Source organism: Scomber japonicus, chromosome 20 (genome assembly GCF_027409825.1).
Source record: "Scomber japonicus isolate fScoJap1 chromosome 20, fScoJap1.pri, whole genome shotgun sequence".
Lineage (NCBI taxonomy): Eukaryota > Metazoa > Chordata > Actinopteri > Scombriformes > Scombridae > Scomber > Scomber japonicus.
Window position 1 is genome coordinate 20255738 of NC_070597.1, and position 25211 is coordinate 20280948.

General features: G+C 39.6%; 2 protein-coding genes across 3 annotated transcripts; one reads left to right on the forward strand and one right to left on the reverse strand.

Moving 5' to 3' along the window:
- Positions 1–2555: 2555 nt before the first annotated feature.
- Positions 2556–10249, forward strand: get4 (guided entry of tail-anchored proteins factor 4). Its single transcript, XM_053340778.1, has 9 exons — positions 2556–2732; positions 4534–4612; positions 5063–5144; positions 5655–5804; positions 6367–6505; positions 6951–7091; positions 7714–7789; positions 8237–8309; positions 8983–10249. Exons 1-9 carry the CDS (start codon positions 2593–2595, stop codon positions 9072–9074), a joined length of 972 nt encoding a protein of 323 aa, XP_053196753.1. The 5' UTR covers positions 2556–2592; the 3' UTR covers positions 9075–10249.
- A 1462-nt stretch (positions 10250–11711) lies between these two features.
- vps35l (VPS35 endosomal protein sorting factor like) lies at positions 11712–21639 on the reverse strand. Of its 2 annotated transcripts, none has more exons than XM_053340774.1 (30): positions 21601–21639; positions 20806–20905; positions 20355–20537; positions 20125–20247; positions 19985–20009; positions 19595–19674; positions 19227–19355; positions 18994–19078; positions 18839–18895; positions 18625–18721; positions 18142–18189; positions 17842–17935; positions 17231–17431; positions 17051–17097; positions 16830–16941; positions 16464–16580; positions 16275–16328; positions 16096–16176; positions 15947–16009; positions 15747–15832; positions 15568–15648; positions 15370–15433; positions 15035–15133; positions 14865–14942; positions 14629–14743; positions 14360–14499; positions 14084–14249; positions 13871–13989; positions 12691–12843; positions 11712–12565 (listed from the first exon to the last, which is right to left on the reverse strand). In XM_053340774.1, the coding sequence occupies exons 1-30, from the start codon at positions 21615–21617 to the stop codon at positions 12467–12469; spliced, it is 2913 nt and encodes a 970-aa protein (XP_053196749.1). In that variant the 5' UTR covers positions 21618–21639; the 3' UTR covers positions 11712–12466. The 2 variants fall into 2 exon arrangements, with proteins under 2 accessions (XP_053196749.1, XP_053196750.1); XM_053340775.1 differs by having other exon boundaries at positions 11713–12565; positions 12691–12840.
- Between the last annotated feature and the right edge of the window lie 3572 nt (positions 21640–25211).

Here is a 25211-nt window from a genome sequence, read left to right on the forward strand (position 1 = left end):
TCTCTACTGTCAGAAAATGTGCAGTTCTTCTGAGAAAATGATCAGCCGTTTCCTCTTCCTGCTCCTTCTGGCTTTTAGTGAGTGGCTTACAACAATATTGTGGCTATGCAACAATCACCCAAATCTCGTCCATGAGTCAAACTTGGTGTGGTTTTATATTTAGGGAAGTCCAGTTACTCACACAGCTGTTTATTCCGCAAGCACATATAATACAAATCTTTGCTTTAGCGCTTCAAGATAAGTAGTCTTCGCCATCTTCATCTGTGCCAGTATGATTAATACATGTGTAGGACTTGTTTAGAGAGTTTCTCTCTTTGTATGTGTGTCTCTGATTTGTGTGCATGCAGGTGTCAGAGTTTTGCACCACATGTCGTCAGAGGCATATTCTCCCAAAGCAAACATTGGAACATTTACTGTTGAAAATCTAATGTATAACTGTGGTATTCACCTAAAACATAGCGATGAGTGATCCAGGTATAAATCACACAGTCACATTCATATACTGTAAGGCTACAATTCATATTGTACTGAAATCACATGGAGAGACAACTGTATTTTATAAATTATGGAAACTAAACTAATTTTCTCTGCTCAGGGACATTTACTCATCATCCTGTCCCACCTGGTCTCCATCAGTTACGTGACACTCATCCACATAACTAAAACCTAGTACCCAAATGGATACATTGCAAGTGCACAGAGGGAGTTCTCTCTCTATGCAATTTATATATTTACGGACGTTTACCTGGAGATGTCCAGCATACCTGTCACCATTATTTACATAGTGCACAACAACCTGTTCATCTGCTCTCTATGTCTGCTTCTCTTTTAGGGAATGATAACTGTGACTGAGAAAGGAACTTGGGTTTATGATAGCGATGATGCATCGATTCAAGAATTCAAACTGCCTGAGAGTGTGATAAGAGTGACCCAGGATAACTCTCATGCAAATACATGTTTTAATTTGCACTGACATTCTCACGTACTCTTGTTTGCCAGCCACCATCTGACTCTGTCATTTCTCTCTCTTGTCTCTTTCCAGAATCCAGACAAAGGTGTCTTCAGATATGAGAAGCTGCAGATAAAGGCAACATAAAACAGCTGCATAAACAGCCTCAGAGTTCATGACCACCTGCCAAAAAATGCACTTGAAATGAATTTGGAGAAAAGTCTCCTTCAGGGAAAATTGGTGCGGTAAATATTTCCTTAATTTTTCAGGGCTCATATCTATCAAGCAAGTCAGTCTCTCCAAGTATTTGGGGTGAAAGTGGTGGGTCAGGAGGCATGGGAGATTGAGGGGCTGAATGCTAGTGTTTGCTGGTGGTGATTTAATCTTCACTTGATAAATATGTGTCCTGATCAATGAAGGTAAATCAATCTCAAAACACCTGACATAGCATCAGAATGTGTAGAATATTAGCAAACATACAGTATGCACTTGGACAATAATAGTTAGTTGGCTTTGTTACTGTACGGCATGCTGTGAATGACCGCTGATGCAGTGTGTGTAGATATTGTGAGGGAAATTATTGTACGAAAATGTATACATACTGTACTTGTGTGAACTTAGTGAAAGTTAAAAATGTTTAGTGAAAGTCAGAGAAATCATGTTTGTGAGCCTGAACAGGGTGTTCCTGTATGAAAGTGAAACAAAGAACATCTGTTTGTTCTGAAACAGATGCTACCATGTCTGTTTGGATAATCGTGAATAGAGTGGTCACAACAACTCCTGGAGGCTGGTGTGAAACAGATTAAGAAGTATTCACCCCACTGGTTCTCATATTTTTGACAATACTCTATCAAGAGTTGTCTCTTTCCTCATTGAAGTAAAGTGCAAGAGGTGAATTGCCATGACAGACTCCTCATACTTTCACACATTAAGATAATGTGCTGAAAAAATAAAGCATACTTTATTAGTTCTGGTTCAAGATATATTTCCCTATCATACCGATCAAAGGTTTAAAACAGTTGAGTCTACACAAACACATCAGGGGAACTAAAGGTTGTAATAAAAAATGTTAAATAAATATATTTTAAAAGCTTGTTTGTACATTGAGATATTTAAGAAATATATGGTTTTATATGGACAGTAATCTCGGTAAAATAAAAGTTTCCCCCCTCCACTCAAAGTGTGTTTTTCCTCTTGTTCCAGTTGTTTGAGCTTCACTGTCCACAATGATAAACACTGAGAATGGTCATCTTGTGTCCAGCTGTTAAACTTCAGAAATTAAAAATATTTGTCTATTTATAAAATCTGGAGAACATTTGATATTAAACATTATCAGACAAACACTATTATTCAAATTAGAGTATTTTACATACAAATATGCCCAGAGGGAATCTTTAATAATTTCAATTTATCAATATAAAATTAGGTCAAAATAGTAAGCAAATTAATCAAATACTAGTGCAAGCACAGAATCCTGTCATATTTAGCAAAGTGATAAAACGTTAAGACAGATATGATCACCAATTCAGAGTACTAGTACAACACAGTGAGCTACGGCAAGCGAAGAGGGTGTGTTCGGATTAAAGCTTTGCGGTTCGCCCCTGTCAACACTTCGGATACAGCGCTGCGGCGGAGCGACAACGATGTCGGAGCAGGAGTCTCTGAGGTGCTCCAGTGCCAGAAACCGCGGAGGCGTACAAAGAGTGGAAGGAAAACTGCGAGCCAGTGTAGAAAAGGGGGATTACTATGAAGCACACCAGATGTACAGGACTCTATTTTTTAGGTAAGGACTTCATTTCGTGTCCGTTGGGTCAGTTTGCATTTTGAGGCCTGTTCCAGACCTTTCTGCTGTCATCCTCGTTTCTACGTGCTGCCCCTTCGTGATTGGAGGGACTTCAACACGAACCCGCCCACTCACGTCGGTCCTGGCTGCGTGTATGGTCAGCTGTGTTGTCAATCTTCCACCTACAGCTAGAAAAAAATGGACTGCTAACTACAGCTAGCAGGCTAACTACGTGTTTAGCAATACATCTTGATAGCCGAAGCCCGAGTTAGCTGCGTTGCTAATGCGAGACAGCCGGGACAGCCTGTGTTTATGTTATTTGTTAGAAAATGTACTTAGCGTGTACATTAGCTGGTTAACTGTTTTCTTAGACGCTGTCGCTTTTCTAAAACATGTTTGTTGGTGTTGTCCAGCTGTGTTAGCATTTAGTTAGCCAGGTAGCCATACACTGCACTGTCACAGTCTTGACCAATAATGGCTAATGTAAGAAATGTTTTTATCTCGTAATTAGTACTATAGTTATATAGTCTACTAGTGTTCATATATGGGCAGAAATGTTGTCAGCTATGGTCTGAATCCAATAGTCGGTAATGTAGCATTGAGACTGCCTGGTGCACAATCATAGCTTCAATACCCATTACATCCAATTAAGTAACAAGACTGAAGCGGATACATATGCTTTAATGAGACTACTGAATTGGCTGGCTACAGTTTAGTATAGAAGCTGATATGTTTTAAATCCAATCCAATTAGAATCAAAGCACCTCCATGTCATAGAGTGAGTTTGTTGTTACCCTCCTGCTTCCTCGTCATTGGCTTCACTCATCAAAATAGCCTGTATTGGCCAAGTATTTTACCATATAAGGTATTTGAACCCGTGTTGGTGGCTCTCAATTCATTTACATAAAAATAACAACACTACAATCAATGGAGAAATACACACTGAATGAATAAACGACTAAATAGTCTAAAACAAGAGTGCAAGAAATGTTAAAATGGGGATTGGGTATAAATGAAGGATGTTACTTTATTTACATATAGTAAGTGGTTATGCACAGTAAGGCTTGGTATATTTTTTAAAATATGACAATACCAGTACCAAAAGCAGTATCCTTTTAAAGTGGAACATAAAACTGCATTTGATACCCATCATGTGAATGGAAGCATTCAGTTGTTTAAAATATCACCACCCCTCTCCATCCACATTATTTTGAAATAAATACATTATGAAAGTGTTCAAATGATTGAAATAGTTCATAAATAATTGTACAAAACTGTACAGTGAAGCATTATCGCCACATATTGTAGTGGGCCAATCGCGTTGCATTAAATTGAAGAATACTTGCGGCGATTGGCTGTTTTTTCGAGATGTGGGTACATAAAGGGTTGAATGCAGGTATCATTTGACTGGAGAAGTTTCAATACTACTTTGATACATTACTTGGTAATGGTTCAATCACTATCTTAAAAGGTATTGAGTAATGATACCCAGCCCTAATGTACAGTATGTACAGCCTGTTCAGATTTACAGTAGTAAGTGAGTCATAATTGCAATCCTCTCTGCAAGATATGCAATGTAAAATGACTGCAACTGACATGTTGTCTTTAATCATACTACATTATTCATACATTATTTTGTATCTCAAGCCAAAAAACCAAACGGCATGATGACTGTCTTATCTTCCAGCTCCGTGCAGGAATAGCCTCGAGTAATGTGAATACAGCTGGTGTCTGTCTAGATAAGCAGATAGTGTCATCCTGTCTGTCCCGTGACACTGACGCTTCTCCTGTCTTCTAACAGGTACATGTCACAGGCAAAACATGCTGAGGCCAGGGAGCTGATGTACAACGGCGCTCTACTCTTCTTCAGCTATAACCAGGTACATGCTACTCTAGATTTCTGCTCAACAATTCTGATAAGAGTGTTATACGTGCACATGCAGCCCCAAGTGGGAAGCCATGTGTCATGTTTGTTTGTTTATTTATTGTCTAGTTTTGTATCATTATAATATCAGAGCAGTGTCTGTAAACCTGACATTAAGAAGTGAAACATTACATGTAACAATAAAACCTTTGTATGGCGTCCAACTTTGTGTGCAACAGTGCACAGAAGGTTAATATTGACAAAACATTACAGGTCAAACTGCATATGAAGTATGATTTGTGAGTAGTTACACAAACGCCACACATGTGAGCACATTATTAAGTGTTAGTTTTAGGTGATGAACTCATGGTGGATACATTGATTTAGCTTGTCTAAATTATTGAATTCTTTTGATAATAACAATTTACAAAAATGAACATACATCTGGTTTTGTTTGGCTCTGCAGCAAAACAGTGCAGCAGACCTGTCCATGCTGGTGCTGGAGGTGTTGGAGAAATCTGAGACAAAAGTTGAAGATGAAATATTAGGTGAGTGGCAGCTTTCAGCCTTTATTAAAAGACATATTTGTCCTAAACTGTACATTTTATGATAAGCTCATGTTCAGTAGTGGGTGGTAGCATGATATAGTGTGCTTTTATGTGCGCTGTGAGAAAGTCACATTAACAGCAGCTCTGAGTTTGGTCTTTCGTTATTTCTCTAACCGTTAAACAAACATGCAGAAACTTGAACAAGATTTGCATTGATGCGTCTACAAATAAGAAGCACTTAAGATGTTGACTTTAATAACTGACTTCACTCCCACTGAAATACACTTTGCAACACTGAGCAAATTAAGCTTTTTATGGAAATAACGTGTTATAAGAGGAACGTAACGTTTTCATTCCTAAAATGTAAAAATGTGTTTTATGCAGCAGCATTAAATTGTCACTGCATTCAGAAAAGTCACAAACACAATAAGAAATTTCAGATTAGAAAGGATATTCTGTATCATTATATTTATGTCGGTGTGTGTGTGTGTGTGTGTGTGTGTGTGTCAGAACACCTGGCTAAGCTGTTTAGCTTGATGGACCAGAACTCTCCAGAGAGAGTAGCGTTTGTGTCCAGAGCCTTGAAATGGTCCACAGGAGGATCCGGCAAGTTGGGTCACCCAAAACTCCACCAGCTGCTGGCTGTCACCTTGTGGAAAGGTAACACAGTGAATCACTTAGTTTGTACAGTCAGTGTGAAGAATAATTACAAATGCATATGAATTAGATTCACAGTGACTGTCAGAATTGAATCTTATTATATAAAACATCAGTTAATTGATAATTTTATACAGTATTGTAAAACAGCTTCAGTTTTCCTTTGAGTACTGCTTTTATATCAAATCCAATTTCCATTTTTTTTATTGACAGTTCTTATTAGAACAAGCCCAGCAAATCACACTTAGACTTGAGAGCAGAGTACACGAGCGCTGTATGATGTGAATCAAAACATCTGTTTCTGTATTTAAGCCATTATTTAAGATATTAGTGGTTCATGACTCATGTCCTCTCACATCAGAAGACCCCCCCCCCCCCCCCCCCCCCGGCCCTGTTTCCTAGAGTTAGTGTACGTTAATGCACAAGAAGAGCAGAAATTCATTAATCGCCACCCGGCTGAGTCCATCCAAGCTTCTGTTACCTCAGTGTTCTTACAGTGCAGGTTGCTCCTGTGTCAAAGTCTCAATCTCAGCCGTGAAAATATGACATTTGTTTATGTGTTCAGAGCAAAACTACAGTGAGTCTCGTTACCACTTCCTGCATTCGTCTGATGGGGAAGGCTGTGCACAGATGCTGGTGGAGTTCTCAGCGTCACGGGGCTTCCGCAGCGAGGTCGACATGTTTGTGGCGCAAGCCGTCCTACAGTAAGTGAACGCTCACCCACAATGCACTGGACACAACATCATTATTGTGTAGAACACAGTGTAGAAAACAAATATCCGTAACTTCTGACCTGCCAGCTTAGAATTGTCTTCCTGCTGAGTGCAGCAGCAGACTTATTATTAGATTTAAGGCTCTCAGGATTTCTTGTGTGCAGCAGAGAAAGTTGTATTGATGCATCCTTCTCTATCATGGCGGCCCTGCAGTCATATCTGCTTTCTATCTGTCAGCACTTTCTTCAAAGTGTCTTTGATCTCTCTGTTTCTGGTCTACTGTCCCTCCCTCTCTCTATCTTTTTCTCTCTCTACATCCTCCCTTGTGTAACACTCCGTAATATTTTCTTTCCCATCGTCTCCTTCTGTCTTTACCCTCCATTCCTTGTTTCTATTTCTGTCCCCCCTCCTTCCACTGAACCTCCCACCTCTACAGGTTCCTCTGCCTAAAGAACAAAAACAGCGCTTCCGTGGTGTTCAGCACATACACAGAGAAACACCCGTCCATAGAGAAGGGCCCTCCCTTTGTCCAGCCTCTACTAAACTTTATCTGGTTTCTGCTGCTGGCAGTGGATGGGTGAGAAAAATTAAATATGTATATATGTAGAACTCATTATTATCGCAATATCATTTAGTGTCCCCAAATTCAGACAACACTTGATACAGACATAGAAGCTGCTCTGGAGGAGTGAGCCCTGATTAGTGGGGTGAATACTTCTTAATCTGTTTCACACCAGCCTCCAGGAGTTGTTGTGACCACTCTGTTCACGATTATACCCAAACAGACGGGTGGTAGAATTTGTTTCAGAACAAACAAATGTCCTTTGTTTCAGTTTCACACAGGAACACCCTGTTCACACTCACAAACATGATTTATCTGACTTTAACTGACCATTTTTAACCTTTCACTAAGTTCACACAAGCATTTATATATATTCATACAATACTTTCCCTTCACAATATCTGCACACACTGCATCAGCGGTTATTCACAGCATGCAGTAAACTGACTTCCTACAGCAGCAGTAATCACATTTGATTATCATGAATTTTGTACAGCAGATAGAACTAAAATAACTCTTCATCTAATATCACTATTGTTGAGCTTATATGTTTTAATGATTGACAGAATTGCTAAAAAGTAGTAGTAGTAAAAAGTAGATGGAGGATTTTAAAATGTTCTTCTCCTTGTCTCTTCAGGGGTAAATTAACAGTTTTCACAGTGTTATGTGAGCAATATCAACCTTCTTTGAAGAGGGACCCCATGTATAATGAGGTGAGTGTTTTCTCTTTCTTTTTTTGCCACCTTCTGTGTTATGCTGGTCTACCTCAACTATCATGATGAAATAAGCAAAGAATGCTGTTAACATTGTCCTGTTCGTGTTCTGTCATGTCTCTCTCTCTCTCTCTATCTATCTATCTATCTATCTATCTATCTATCTATCTATCTATCTATCTATCTATCTATCTATCTATCTATCTATCTATCTATCTATCTATCTATCTATCTGTGTCTGTGTCTCTGTCTCTGTCTCTCTCTCTCTCTCTCTCTCTCTGTGTCTCTCTCTCTCTCTGTGTCTCTCTCTCTCTCTGTGTGTCTGTGTCTCTGTCTCTCTCTCTCTGTGTCTCTCTCTCTCTCTCTCTGTGTCTGTGTCTCTCTCTCTCTCTCTCTCTGTCTCTGTCTCTCTCTCTCTGTCTCTGTCTGGATGTCTTTGCTCTTCAGTATCTTGACAGAATAGGACAGCTTTTCTTTGGGGTTCCACCCAAACAATCCCCTTCATACGGTGGACTGCTAGGTGAGTGTACCCACACTATATATTTCACTTCTATTGATTTACCCAACCAGGATCTGCAGTGTCATTTTGTTGTGTCATAATAAAAGCTCTAACAGTTATTTCTTAATGGATTAATCGATAAATGATTATCGATGTCAAACACTGAAACATGTCATTATATTTTCCCAGAGCAAATGGTGACGTTTTAAAATGTGTTGTTTGACCAGCCTTTAAAGACGATTAACCAGAAATTATTCACACTTGAAAACATGGAACAGGTGAAATTCTGCTTAAAAAAACACAATCAAATTGCTTGCAGATGAATTTGGTTGATTGACTAGTCAGTAAATCCACTTATTCAATTGTTTCAGCTCTTGAGTTGATCTTATCTTACTTGATCAGACTTCATTTTCTTTTTCATATAAGTTACTGATGAACTTTGTTATTAGGTCTGGATTACTTATCTACATGAACTGAATAACACGTCACTTTACTCTTGAATTTGTGTTACTCATTTTAACCCTCAGGTTTTAAACATGAAGTGTGATGCAAGAACTTGTGTTTAATTATATGCACATAGATGTAACAAGTAAAGCATGATTTTAAAGAGCATCACATTATAAAATAGTGTATGCACTTGATCTATAGGCATGTTTACATAAGGGATGATGACGAGAGATGTTGCACCCTGCAGGAAACCTGCTGAACAGCCTGATGGGGTCGGGCGAGGATGACGACGGGGCTGAGGAAGCTCAGGAGGACAGCAGCCCCATCGAGCTGGACTGAGCCCTGCAGCGGAGGACGCGGAGAACAAACGAACACACAAAAAAATAAAAAGAAAGAGGAAAAGACCTCACCGCCTCCCTCCTTCACCTCCATGACAGGGGGTGGGATCGAGGCGCCCGGTCTGTGTTTTCAGAGGCGTGCTGTTTCACAAACCCCCACCCCCCAATCCCCTCCTCCCTCCTTCATCATCCCAACCATCTAGTCCAAATCATCAGAACAAGTAACAGGCCGCGAAAACAGCCCTCTCAGCACTGCCTGGACTGACTGCGCCAAACTGCAAACTCTTCCCGTGTTGAATTATTGTAAGATTATATTATTTTATTTTAATCATTATTTTCTTTGTTAGTTTTGGGACTCTGTTTAGGGTTTATGGTTTTTAAACAACAACTAACAAACTGTCCTTTCCCTGTGAACACCTGCTCCTACGACACAGGCGAATGGTCGGTGTCCTAGCGGAGAGGACAGCACCCCAAGTGAAACCCCTCCTTATGATGCTGTTAATGACATCATCATAAGAGGGTTCATGCCAGTTCACTACAATACTCTCACTGTTGTTTGCGAGACAGTCACACAGAGCCGTGGCGTGGGCTGTCGTCGGAATTTTTATTTTTTTTTCAACACCTTAACTTCCGTTAAGTCTCTTCTGTCAGTAGTAAATTAATTTTACTTGTAGTGAAGGCCGCCTTTCAGTTTCTCTTCTCTAGTTTGTCCATTAGCTTCATGGACAGAAAACACAACAAAGTTCTGTGTAAGTTATTATCAGAGGTCACTTAGAACCTCCAATATTAACCAAACAAACAAACACTTTCTTTTCAGCGTCTGCTCCACTTCACTGGCCGTCACCTTTTTAAGCGAATAACTGCAAACACGGGCGATCTGTATTGTAATAGCTCCGATGTAGACGCCTCTCTTTTTGTTACCGTGCACCTGCAGGACTGCTGCTGAGCTTGTTCGCATCTCCAAGAGGAATTTCGTGTGCGTGTGGATAAAATCAAATTTTGGCTTTTTTTTTTTCTTTTTCTTTATTTCTTTAGAGTTAAAAAGTCATAAAAAATGTCTGGCAACAAAGCGTTTGAAGCATTCAATGAGTTTGTGTTTTGCAGGTTGTCGGCTCTGGGCGTCTGTTTACGTGTCGCTGTGAAAAATAAAAAGTCAAAGTTGGGGTTACCCTCCAAGTTTGTAAAGTGATCTTTATGAGAAAGCAAAATGAGACACTGTGAAACCCGGTGTGCTGGAGTGAATCTTACTTTGCATGTTGAATAATGCTGATAGCTATACCAGCTGGTTTTGCACGACTATTTCTAGTTTCTAGACTTTTTGCCTGTTTTACTTTCATATTTCTGTCAACAATTCCTCTTGGAGGTGGATAAAAAGTTAACATCAGCTCAGTCATAGCTGCAGTTCATCAGTGTTACACTCATAGTTATTGTTCCTCTTCACTGCTTTCTTCTCTCACACCTTTTCAATCTTGAGCGTCTTTTTGTCCTTGTGACATTCGATCAGTTCAGGTGTTGTCAGTCTGCTGTTTTTAGGATTTAAAAAATAAAATAAATAAAAGCCCTAACTGTGCTTCAGATAATCTTAAAGGGTCTAATCCCTCCTGTGAAGTCAGATTTCTCATTAAACTCCAGGAAACTAGGAAAGTCCAGATGTCTTTCGATGTAAAGTCATGTTTACTTATATGTAATTATCTGTGCAGGGCTATGGAAGACCAAAATGGCCAAAATTAAATAAGACATCACAAATTAATAGAGTAAAATAATAATTATTATATTAACCAATATATATTGAAATCTTTCAATATAGTGTTTAAAACAACACATTTATGGGGAAAATAAATAATGCATTTAAAAATAAAAATAAACTGGCTCATTGTAATGCTGCAGGAGGACAGAGAGAGTAGTGTTGAGTTGTGTTTACATGCTCTGCTTTGATTGCATCTATTTAATGTCGGTGTCACAGATACAGAGAGAGAGCAGTGATGATAGTCATTGGCAGCGATCATCAGAGAAAAGTTATCGCACCCAAATCTCTGAAAGTAAATATTTTAAAATGACTCATGACTTCAGCAGTTTCGTCTTAAAAATGCTGGACCAGGACGTGACCACTGACGTCTACCATCTGAAGAGAAAACGGGCCAAACTGACTTTCAGCTTCTTCAATAAAAGGACGATTTCCAAAGAGAAATACAGTCATACATGCTCTACTACTCCACGTCACACACTTATGTTTCTATTATTATCCAGTGTTACTCGTCATAACTTAATTTAGACAAAGAAATGTGAGACTTGAGGGCATTTTGTTTGTGTGTTTTTTTTTTGCTAACCTGAATGTCAGTTTTGTTAGAATTCTTGTTAAAGAAATCTGACAGTAAAAACTACAAGGTGTGTGTGACCAAAGCCCTGCGTGTGTGTGTGTGTGTCGGTGAACTTCATCACAGCTGTTTTTTTTTTGGTGATTTTTTATTTTGATTTTTCTTTGAGAACTAAAGGGGAGTGATTTTCCTTTTTGATGATTCACTAATTGAGTAAATAAAACAACTGAGAAGAGTTTGAGAATGTCTCGAAACAAATGTCGTCCTGTCCGCTTTTTATTGAACAATATGTAGTGCATTTAAAAAAAAAACAAAAACAAATGTATGGAATACCAGTGAGGACAAAAAAGTGTTAAAATTGTAATTTTTTTTACATTTTTAACATGAAAAAGTCAATATTATTCTGATGAAAAATAGACCAAACATGAGTAAAAGTGGCATTAATAATGATAAATAGTCTTCTGTACTGCTTTGGCAATATAGATTTCTGATCTGTCATGCCAATAAAGTTTATTTGAATTTGACTCCATATGCATACCTACTCCATCAGAAAACTTTGAAGTTTACAAATGCATGAAGAGGGCATGTTAAAATAGCATTATATAAATTATACGTGTGATTACATCATGTTATACAAAGAACCATTGTGATGCAGCTTCAGTTGTACGTTAGCTTTGCTAGCACGGCTAAATATTTGTTATGCAGTGTCTGAAGTTATTTTTACTTTAAGTATCAGAACTGCACACTGAACAGGGGCAACAGACTTTGAAGCTTGAAAAAGGCAAAAATGATGACACACTTGAATGCTGAATGCTTTTGACAACTTCATTCTTCAAGTATTAATGTGTTTTTTTCATAATGAAAAACAATGAATATCTAGTTATATTTAGCAGTAATATCTATTAATACTTCACATTCCTGCGTCACAAGACTCAAGTTTTGCTCTCCTCACACAAAATACATGAAGGCATTTTTACTTCTTTGTGCTTTCTGATAATTTTTTTTTATTTACACAAGTGTGACCTTGAATGGCAAAACTTTTGAAATTTTTTTTACAAAAGGTAGTTGAGGCAGGTGTTCAGGTGCGGGACTGCAGTGTGAGTCTCTGGACCGTGTCTGACAGGTGAGACATGTCGTGCTGCACAGCCTGCTGTTTGATGGACTCCAGAGTCCGAACCTGAAGCAGAGAGAGATATACAGTGAGGCTGTAAGTTAGTTTGTCCAGATAAGACTGTACGTGTAAGTCCTTATCAGTGAGAAGACAGAGCTGAGAGTGTTTGAAATGTGTGTGTGTGAGCTCACAGAGACGCGTGTGTCGCAGTATCCATGTTTGTGGCTGAGGTTCCACAGGTTGACGGCCAGCTGGCTCAGCTTGTTGTTCCTCAGGTCACCGTGAGCCAGCAGGACGCCGAACAGGGAGAAGGCCAAAGCGCCCTGACGCCGTGTGCTCTGCTGCTGTGGGGTGGAGAGTACATTAGTATGGGTTTAAATTAATGTCATAATAAAAAGGGACAGAAAGAGTATGTTAGTATGGGATTAAATTTGTGTCATCATAATTCAACAAAATCTTCCAAGAAATTTGAACTGAAAGTGAAAAAGTGACTTCAGATTCAAAACTTGACTAAAAAAAATTCAATAAAGCAATACAAGAGTGAAACATTTAATTGCAATATTCTCCTCTGTTTTTTCACTGATAGGGATTTCTCTTGTGGTCACTGCTGTTATACTGCTGAATTTTTCAGTTTCATTGTTGAAATTTTCAGTTTCAATTCAGACGTTTTCAGTTTCAGTGTCTGGAAGATTGACCTGTCCCTCTTAAAGTAATTAGCATTAGGGATGCAGCCCTAAGACGTCCGCCCACATGAGAGCTTTGTATCACAACTGAAACTGAAAAAACGGGACCACCAAAGTTTTATTGTATTGTGTTTTTGCATTTGAGGAAATTTTTTGCTTTCAATTTATTCACTTTTAATTCTTTTTTTTGTTTGACACTTGGGAGATGTTATTCATATATTATGGCATAAATTGAATCCCATATGTTAGTGCAATGCTGTTCACTAAACTAGAAAACACAAGTGGTAGAAATTGTGCCTGTATGCAACATAATACTGTAATTGTCTAAATATAAGGTGACCCCCCGTTACAACACCTGCTTTTGGGTTAAATACTTTCTGAAGACACTTCACAGTCTAGACACATATTTACATACTTTCCTGTCAGGCTCTTGGAAGCAATTATAATCATTTTCTTAGACAGTTAACAGTTTTCAGATTGTCTATTTTAAGCTCCTTATCTTGTGTGATAACAGTAATTGGCCATTTCTTGTGTAAAGATGTCAGAAGACAGTTGAGACTCATCATGACTTTATGCCCCGCAGCAGAAAAACAAGTTATACAAGCCTTCAGAAACCCTTACAGGTAAAAACTGAGCTTACAAAACACTTTTAGAGCTGAATGACTGTAACAGACTTGATTGTTCTCACCTCGTCCCGACCGAGAACCTTCAGGTGGTCCAGGACCTGTCCAATCAGGGTCTCACACAGCTTGTTGATCTCTGATAGAAACTTGGGGTCTCCTCCGTAAAGTGTCTCATTTGAATCCACTGAAATAGCACAAGGAAGAAGAATGAGTGATCATAGAAGATGAGAGTGAAATGGGTGGTGTTTTCCCAGCATTGTGGTGGTGTATGTGTGTACCTTTGGGGATGGAGTAGAGGTAGGTTTCTTGACTCATAGCGGCCAGCAGGGGCAGTGCGCTGACGTAGACCCGCACCTTGGCGTCGCTGTTGTCCTCCCAGGTGTAATCCTGGACCATATTGAGCAGACCGCGGACTAGATAGAGCACACCATGCTCTGGGTGGTCCTGTAAACACATTCATATCTGTAAATCTGTACTGTGCCTGTATGAAGTCTCATTTGGAGGGAAAAAAACTTGTTTGATGGTCCTAAATGTTCCCTCTATGGACGTTTTACCGGGATAACCAGCAGGGTAGCCAGGAAGTTGTTGATGAAGTCCATCAGGAAACTCTCAGAGGAGCGAAGTTTCCCCTCAATGCTGATGGAGCGAGGAACATCTGGAAGAATACTGACCGCTGCTTTTAGGAAGGCGTCCGCTGGAGGAATGGAAAGAAGGAAGGAAGAGGAAACCAACCATCATCTTTAGTTCAGAATATAAAATCCTGAACCTGCCCTGTATTTTTGGACATCTCCATTTTAAAAAGTGACACCAAGCAGCTTCTCACCCTGGGAGAGACACTGGTTAGCCAATGCAACCTGGCCAGACTGCAGATAGAGGCTGAGACGACTGAAGATGCTGCTTAGAGACGGGATGGTGATGAAACTGTAGGCAGCGCACGCCTGGAAGACACAGACAAATTAGAATCAATAAATAGGCAATTATCTGAGCTGTTTTCTAACTACATCGGGTTCACCCCCTTGCCCCCCTCCACAAAAACATGGCTCCTCTGTGTCGACTCACTCTGACAAATGCTGCCGTTTTTCTGGAGTGATTCCCTCTCATCACCCTCCTGGTCTCCATCGCCAGCTGGTTCACCGTCTAGAAACGACAAGCCCAAGGTGAACATGGCGAGGGTGCGCATGAATTAAATGTTACACACACAGATTTTGTTTTGATTTTTTTTTACTGACGTGGATAAGCTGCACCAGCACTTGCTCCAGGTTACAGAACGTGGCTCTGGCCTCCACACAGAAGCTCAGCTGCTGCTCGAAGTCACGACCAAAACAAACCTGACAGACAGAAGAAAAAGTGTGAAAGGAGAGAAAATAGTCCTTTTACTGAAACTAACCCTAACCCTAAAAATGATCTAACAATGACGAATGAATGTAAAATAATAATAAGGTAAAGAGGTGAGTGGGAGAGCTTTGAAAGAGCAGAAGGAAAATACAGCAGTGAAGGTAAGAAGTATGAAAATGTGAGGTGTGACAAATCAGCTGTGCACAGTTTAAAATCTGATTGGTCTCACCATGCGGATGAAGCCAATGATCAGCAGAGACAAAGATCTTTTTTCGTCTTCCAGAGTGAGAGCGCTGCAAGACATCAGATGTGTTACTGACGACTGTTGCCGGGCAGATCGCACAAGATCAGAAGATGTACAAAAAAGCTAAACCTGAGCACACACACACACACACACACACACACACAAATCCACATCCTGCCTTACTTGACTGAGTCGTGCATGGTCTTGCAGATATGCAGCATGGCGTTGAGGATGACGGGGTCTCTGGTGGGCTCCAGCTGGTGTCTGCAGGAGACGCGGAGACAAAATGAGACATACCGGTTAAAAAAAAAGTTTGAGTGTAAAAATAAGTTATATATGTTATTTTTTTCCACTAAACATACTTGATGAAGACCTCCATGATGGATCTGCAGACCTCCACTCGAACACTGTCCTTCTGGAACATGTCTAGAAAAGGCAGGAAACGCTCCTGGGGAACAAAAACATTGTGGATCATTGTTGAACTGGTGATTCATACTGGAACTGTCATTTTTGAGTGTATGCTTTTTATGTTATGTCATGTGACGTTTCAGCTGTTGCTCACCATGGAGAAGAGGACGGAGAAGTCGTTGAAGTAGGTGAGGATCTTCCTGATCACTGACTGCAGCTACATAAAGAACAAAGCAGAGCAGGGTCAATACAGAGCCGGGGGGAGGGATGAGGGAGATTATTGTTTTTTTTAAGGCTGCTAACCTGAGGGTAGGCGTCCTCGAACGCCCGGTCAGGGGTCATGTGTTTGATGATGTCAGCCATAACGGTGTTGACCTCACGTTTCTGAAAGCGAAAGGAAAAAACAGTAAGAAAGGAGAAACGTGAAAAGTTTAATTTTGTTGTCCAATTTCCAAACACACTCTCAGCTGTTCATTACTTACTGTAAAGTGTCGGCAGGTGAACTCCACCCAGATCTCTGCGCAGTTGATGTAATCCTTAAACAAAAAAAAACAAAACGCAGAAACACACACACACACACACACACACACACACACACACACAGCACGCAGTCAGAGTCTGGAACGTTTTCATAGAAATCAGTGTGAAAGCATCGTTCAGTCAGTCTGTACCCGAGGACTGCGGACTTTGGTGATGACCTTCCAGGCTTCATTGAGGATGGTCAGCCTCTCGGATTCTGGAGGGTCGGCACACGCCAGGCTGCGACCCAGAGATCCAAACAACAGATGCTGGAGAGGAGACGAATATAATGTAAAAATGTACATTTCCTCAACTCCAACACTGAGGATTTGTGCATATTTCTTTCAATTTTTTACACTAAGCTAGGATAAGATAAAAAAAAAGATTCCTATGATTTTTCCCCCTCCATTTGTAACTGTAGGTGGTATTTTACACATCTTCTTGTATGAAAGTCATTTAAAATAATACACATTTGCATTTATTGGATGACCATGTTACAATCGTTCATGTCCTCTGACCTTTGGGAAGCCGGCCTCGTCGCAGTCTTTAATCATACCGATGAAGTCTGTCGCTCTGGTCGCTGCAAAGTCAGGTCTGAAGGCCCTCATTACTGAATTCAGCAGCAAGGCACTGTGGGAAACAAAAAAGAAAGAAAAAAAATGCAGCTTTCATCACTGCGGTCTGACAAACCATTGAAACTGAACAAATGCTCAGTAAAACAAGAAAGAACAGCACTCACTTGTTCCCCAGCTTCTTGCATCTCTCCATCATCTCTGTTAGGAGAGGCTGGAGTGGAAACAGTGTTTAAAATAGAAAGATTAGAAGGTTTAACAGAGTCTGAGTGTAAGTTTTTTTCACTCAAGCTACTAAAAGTTGCCTATGTTTGCCCTTTATAACAGAGGTAATATGCTGTACGTACCTCCGGAGCTCTGTAGGCGATACACTGCAGGATCCAGTTGATGGCGGGTGAGTAAAGCGTCAGGTACTCTGGCACCTCCACCCTCTGCTGGACCAGCTGGTTCTGGACGCTCTCGCTGCTGATCTGACGGAATGTGCCGAGCAGGTCGAAGAAGTTGCGGTTCAGGCTGTCTTTCAGGTTAGGGGCGACTTCCATGCCCACCTGGAGGGAGAGGCAGAGAATAAGACCTTGTTTTTTTATACAATCAATTATAATTTAGTTTTTAATTTGTATATGTTATAATGGAGGGTTTCTCTAGATCGGTAGATACATCAAAATGTAACTGTTAAACTGAAATGTTATAATAAACTGAAGAATGCTTGAGGGTAAGAGAAATACAATTATAGATTCATATACTAGATTTTAATTCATCCTGTGGATTCATTCTCTAAAGAGATTACTTGTTTTCATCTCATTATCTGGCCCATGAAAAATCTATATTCTCAGCCTTTTAGTAGGGTTAGGGGAAAGCTATGTATGAAAACAGACAGAAAATTAGCTCCAAGATAAGAAACAGGTCTGAGTTATGATGATGGAAGGAAGGAAAAAAGGTAAAAAATGTCACATCTCACCCTGCAGAGGTAAGCTCTGGTATACGCAGCCACCAAAGGGTCTCCAATACCTCTGATCATAGCCGTCAACCGAGGAAGAGTCTCCTGAATGCCGCTGGAGATAGAGCACAGGAAAAAAGGACTTCAGCTGAATGGACAGACACAAATCTAACAATGTTTTACTGAAACTATGGAGCAAGTAAAGGCTCAAACTAGTTTTGTGAACAATGAAACTGAATCCATACAAAGACCTAAAGAGAAACCCTGATGCAAAGGCTGACTGATGGAGCTCAAAAGGTGAAATAAAGAGTGAAAACTTACGATTTGGTCAGGAAGCGGTTGCACTTGAGGATGGCAGCCTCCACATATCTGTTTACAGAGGTTAAAGATGTACGCAGAGTGTTTTTGATCAGCAGGATTGTGGTCAAGAAAACATTAGTGAAGTCTGTGTCCATTTCAAAACCAGATTCAAGTGAGTTTGTCCAGTCTAAGATGACCAAGTTCTTTATAGACCAAATGATGTAATTTAAATAGTCTACATGACCTCTGTAAAATGGTTGCTTCTATATTTATATTTATATCTATACTTATTATTTGCAAAAATGTAGTATTGCAAAAATCATAATACACACAAATCTCTGTATGTGAAAATTGCACCAAGAATTTGTGATGAGTAAAATGTAAGTCAGTCAGAGCAGATGAAAAGGTCCTGAGATCAGGTTGCTGATCTGAGGCAGACTCAAGTATCACAGCCCTGGTGATGATGATGATGATGATGATGATGATGATGATGATAAAGGATACAGTCTGGGCAGGAGCTCTCTGATGGAGGCGATCTTGAAGAACCAGTTGAGGCACGTCTCCTTGGCTGTGTCATTCACATCATCAACTGTGAAGGAATCTGATTTTTTTAGTAGACAGAGTAGACAAATTAGACATGAGCCACAAATGATAAACTCATTTACTGAAGAGTAAGCTTCAAAGCTCCATAGAAATACTGGTGTGGATATTCCATTACCAGACAAAGGTCGTGGGTCAGAACACATGGTCCAGATTCTGTCGTACACGAGCCGGCCTATAAAAAAAAAAAGCCAGACTACAGTCAGAAAACTAACTTAAAAAACTCCCAAAACAAACAAACCAAACTGAGAGAAATAAGACTTCTTTACGCACCAAAAGTGTCGAGGATATCAGTGATGAGAACAAACTTGCTGGGGTAGAACTGGATCACAGAGGTGTCAGACAGAAGCTTGGAGCACTAGAAAACAGATCAGTGATCAGTGAAGGAAGCTTTGCTGAATCCAGCAGCAGTGACTGAAGTGGAATGAAGAAATGAGTTGAGGTTTTTTTTTTTTTTTTTAGGTGTTTCTCATTCCTAAACTTTCTTTGTTTTTACATCACAGTACCTGGATGACGATCTTCAGGGCTTTGACTTTCTGATCAGAGGCCCAGGCTTCCTTCAGGGACTGGTTTAGCTCCTCGATGCGGTTGGCATAATCCTGCTGGGAGAGGTTCAGCAGCTCTCTCTGGGAACCCTACACACACACACACACACACACACACACATACACAAACAAGTCAGTCCAAACAACATCTTTGCTTCTTTAAAGCTTTGTATTGCCCAGTTATAACAATGTTAGAGATGCCACTTATTTAAGCATCATTGGACGCAGTGGAGGTATCTTTACTGTATGAGGGTTAGGGTTAGGGTGTATTCATACCAACACAAAAAAAGCATTAATACATGTTTACAAGTATATAAAGACATGCCTACCTCCTCCAGATCATCCAGCTCCTCCAGGCGAGTGCGGACCTTCTCTGACACCGCTGAGGATCCAGGACTGGGAGCTTTTCCTGCACAGACAGTGTACGGCGATGTGTTAACTTTCCACCACAGTGATGAACACACAGCCTCTTTGTTTTCAATCATTTCTTAAGATTACATTTATGAAAATTTGCCTGTTTAGACAGTAACACTCACTAGCTCAAAATACAAGACTTCCCAGTGACACACTGTCATTCAAATTAAGAGTATGTCCTAAAGAATTTTATGTATGTCTAACATAATAATAATAGTTTGCTTTAATATAGTAATGGCTTCTATATAATGATCGTGATTATTAGGTTAATTAAGATTATGGTTAAATACAAACTCAGGTCTTACCTTTATCAGAGCCCATAAAGAGATTCTATAAAACAAAGAAATTGGGATTAGTTTTCCATCTGTGTTCACACAATTTAATTTAATGAACTTCTTCTGATTAGTTCATAGTCATCTTGGTGTTGTTACAGAGGTCGACTCACAATTGAGAGTTTTTCGGTGGTTGTAAACCTGGCCAGGATCTCTCCTCTCTTCACTGACCAGGGCTCAAAGTCTGGTCCCACCGCCTCCTCTGCCTCTTTCTCCCTCCTCTTCCTCCCCAAGTCCTGCAAGCACAACACCTCACTTTAACAATCAAGTTTGGGTCCATCAGTGTTACTGCGTGTGTTGATTAAATAAAAAGTTATAACCAGGTATAAAACTGTGAACTGACCCCAGTGGAGGCGCTGTGTGACAAGGCTGGAGTCTCGGTGGCAGAGGCCGCGGCAAACATGGACAGGGGGTCAGTACCGTCCAACATGGAGCTGAGGGGGTCCGGGGCCGCGGAGGAAGAGGAGGAGGAAGAAGAGGAGGTGCTGCCTTTACGAGCCCCGCGGCGGGTCTTGGTGTCTGTCACCTGGTGGGGAGGAGAGGGGCAGGTCAGAGCTGTCAAAGGGACATTAATGGACCATAACAAACTGTATGGTTACGTTAACATCATGCATATTACAGTATGTATGACATAACATAATAAAAGGTGCTGAAACTGTGGAAGAGGAGGTTTGTGTTGACCCTGATGCACATGCTGCTATGTTGTGATGAGAATGACATGTTTGTGGGTGCATGTGTACATGGCTGATAGTAGTGGTGTTTGTGATGATGAGGCTGAACAGCTGATGCTCTACCATGATTGGTTTGAGAGGATGGTAGTCTCCAAACTCAACAGGAGCCGCCTCAGGACGACACCTTTGCAGCTCCGCTTCATAGTTGCGTCCGCGGGAACGCCTGCGTGCACAGAAGAGAGAAACTGACTGAAGATCATCACAGTTAATATGTTGATTAAAACTGTCTGAAGTCTCTGATCAATCACTCTAATTTTGTAGCTGTAGTTCTGTTCATTTACTTACAATTATCACAACGACACACAGATTTATTCTTGTAGTGCTGCCTTTAGTAAAGCACTGATTAAGCCTCACAATCACATCTGGCATGTACACATCAGCATGGGTTCATAACAGTAGTCAAGATTTGGGCCATTATTTAATATTACAAGTACTTTCTTGCTAATTGAGATGCAATATAATGTTTCTTACTTCATCTTTATTCTATTTGTATTCCATATATTTACTTTGACAGTCATGTTAGGAAAACCTCTGAATGTGTGTCTAAGGCTGACAGCAAAGATTCTAAGTGCTACAAACCGGTGTAATAACCTCAGCACACTCCTGTAGACTTTTCTAGACTACAACCTAACAATAACATGGCCAAATATGTATTATAACACCCGATAATGTTGCATTTGACTGCAAAAAAAGTTGACATTTCATTTCGGACGCTAAAGCTAGTTGATTCAGCTCACCACACACGTATTTAAAGAGCAGGCATGCTCTCAAAAATGAACAAGGTATCCACAGATACATGATGTAACTCATTTACATTGTCAATTTAGAGTATTTTTAATCAAGAAAAGAGCATCTTACCACTGCACCGCGGCCATTTTTCTGCTGTCATATGACAACTCACTACTTCCTCGTTACGCCAAATTTTCGGAAAAGCGCAGTTTTTGTTCTAAAATGCAAAGTTTAACAGATATTAACTATTAACATGTTAAGGACAGCTGCTGTGTGTATGTAAAGTGTTGTTATTTTGTCATTTGCATCAACGACAGCTTCAGTTGAGACATTTTAATGAACTTGTGACTCCAATAGAGAACTTCACGTCCCAGAATCCTCTGCGCGCTAGCGAGCTGCCAACCAAAGAGGAGACACGAAGAATGAGGTTTCACTCTGGAATTATTTCTCAGGCACTGCACACTTTCACAGGAAATTTCCTTTATCTACCGGGTCAGTGGCAGCAAATGTGAAACACAGGCCACATTCGGTTTTATTTTCGTTGACGTTTTCGCCTTTAAAAGCTTCGCAGCTGTTCCTAATTGGTGTCTAGATTTTAAATTTTAGAGGACCTACAAGTGAATGAATCATCTGTTTAATAGACGATCTTCGTGAGCAGCACATTTTCTTTGCTGCGATTTCACCGCTTTGCAGCCTGTGGAGGGTTTTTTGCGGTGAAACCTGACAATGACCTGACCGTAGTGCTGCTGCTGCTGCTACCGTGACCGCCCATTTCACCTGACCAGGTACAGTATATCAATGTCACCTTTGATACCGGCGTGTGTGTACGGTGTGTTTATTAAAACGGCGGGCTGAAGGTGGGCTGGGAGCCGCTAGCTGTTAGCGAGCGTTATTAAAGCGTGATGTCGCTAATTGGATGAATGCCTTTTATCTACTATTACATACTGGCTCACTGTCAGTATTGGATATTTATAAGACATGATCATATCATTCAGTCCCACACGTAGTAATGGTGTTTTTATAGCTACGTGACAGTGACAGAATTGGTCAAACACTCAATATAAATGGAGACAGTTTGATGTCTGTTGGTGCTTTTACACAGTATTCAATACTATAGGGGTTGATTACTATATAGTCAATATAATGATCAAATACATACATTATGTGTGTATTTAACTCAGCTAGAACTGTAGGTACATTACCTGACTGGACTGTAAAATGAGCTTTTAGACAGTTATAACAATTAATTAAAGTCTCCCTCCACTCAAAAAAAAGTGTTTTTCTTGTTCTTCCAGTTAGATGTTTGAGCTCAACTTTGCAGAATGATCATTGTGCAGAGTTTGATACTAGGCGCTATTTTAATTTCTATCTGGTGAAAGTGGAAAGTTTCTCTGTGCTCATTAAACATGTGATTACATGTGAGGCGGGCTGCAAGTCATGATTTGTGACATCACAACTAGTTCCAAGTCAATCCTGGTTTAATATTCAACTTACTGTGATAGTAACTTGAAGCCTCCAGTGCACAAACATGGATAATGGACTGTACAGTGAAGTAGGAGACATTGTACGTCCTGCAGTTCAACTTCTGAAATTGATAGTATTGCATATTCATAGAGAATCTTTAGTGAGGGAGAAGGAGGAAATGTAATTTTAAAGATTTTAGGTGGTTATTTCTTGTGTGTGTGTGTGTGTGTGTGTGTGTGTGCGTGTGTGTGTGTGTGTGTGTGCTGTAACAGAGGTTAACAGATGTTAACAGTGGAACAGATCATGTGGAATCACCCAGCAAACCACTGTGAAAACCACATCAGCCACAAATGATTATTCAAAGCAGATGATTTGTATGTGTCTTCAAACAGGTGTGGAGGGGATCTTTAACCTGGTTATCTCACAACATTAGAATTTATAGTAACAATTATTTGCATCACCAATGAATCTGCAGATTATTTTCCATATCGATTATTCAATCATTTCATATAAAGTAGGACTGATCATCATATTTTTGACCAAATACCTCAATATCAATACCATAACAATATTGTAGGAATGACTATAGGTGCTTTCACACAATATTCACAGAATGACATTTTTGAAAAGTCAATATATCCTTGATGAATTCATTTATTTTTGCACAATTCAAAAATGATACTTTACATGTATGATACTGAAGCAGATGCATGTTGAGGCCTTGGTCTGTCTGAAAGTGACAATGAGCAGACAGCTTCCTCCTCTGAGGGCTGAAGGACGAAGTAAAGCTTATTACAGAGAGACACTCACAGTCATCTCAGGCCAGCAGGTTGCCATAGAGACTGCACTGTCCTGCTGTGTGCCGCTCTCTCTTTCTCTCATGTTTTCTCTGCAGGTACAAATATGGAGATGAGTTTTACACCTTTTACAGACCTTTTCTTGTTTCTGCAGTGAGAACCATTTGTAGCTTTGTATGTTTGATTGTGTTTAATTTTTGTCTCCAAAAATAATCAATTGCACTAAAATGTTATGGAAGTAAAACACTGAAATAGTATTAACACAATTTACCTAAAGTATCAAAATAAAAATAATTAGTTAATGGAATGTGGGATAAGAAGAGTACTTGACTTATTTTACTGGGTTATAATTCATTACTGGAGGTGACTGGTCTCATTTGTACAGAGGCCAATTTCCACAGTGAAAAGAATCAAATCTAGAGATTAGTCAATGGACAGACGTTTAATCTGTAACTATTCTGATAATAAGTTCATTGTCTGAGTTATTTTTAAGCAAAATGACAAATGTTTAGCTGCTCAGATGTGAGGACTTGAAGCTTTTCTTTGTCATATATGAATATTACGGCTTTGGTCAAACAAAACAAGCAATTTGATGACATCACTGTGGGCTTGAATAAATTATAAATAGATTTTTTTTCACAATCATTTCACATTTTAGACTAAAAGATAGTCCATTCAGAAAATACTCAGCAGATTAATCTTATTTAAAATAATAGCAGCCCAAATTGATTTTAGTAATAACTTCTCAAGTCTAAATGCCGACCGTGATGGTTCCAGCTTCTCAATTGTGAGAATTTTCTGTTTTTATATTGTTATATATTAGAGTAAATTAAATGAGAACATCATATTTTTCACTTTCATTTTATAGACTATATTAAGACGAATAAGTTAATTGAAAAAAACATTCAGCAGATTAATCGATAATGAAAACAGTTGAAAGATTGAATGTTTGGAATGATGAAAATAAAAATTCTCACAGTAAGTGTAAAATAATGAGATATTAATTAAAAGCTTTTGAGAATTTTTTTTCATTCCTAACTTTTCCTTTTTCTCTCTTTTCTCTGATAACATGGGCGTCTTGTGAACAGCAGCGCCAGCGGCACTAATGTTGTAAAACAATGTCATGATTTATTCATGTTAATCTTTTAAGGAAGATAGAATGGAAAACCTCTCAGAGTCATTATCTGCAGCGTCAACAGATGTCTTTAAAAAAAAAATCATTTATAAACTCAGTTTATAAATGAGTTTCCATCGCTCTTCAAAAGAATTCAAGTAGCAGCTGTGACTGCTCAACGTCTCTGATTAGCATCTCTCATTATTAATGCCATCTTCTTCATCAGTCTTCTCTGTGTAACCAATACTCACTTTCATGAAATGATGCCCTGGGATCAGGTAGCCACTTTATTTCCTCCTTAAGACATTCACCCCTTTGCATTCCCCTCTGATAGAGTTACCTCTCCTTATCTCCCCTGCAAGGTT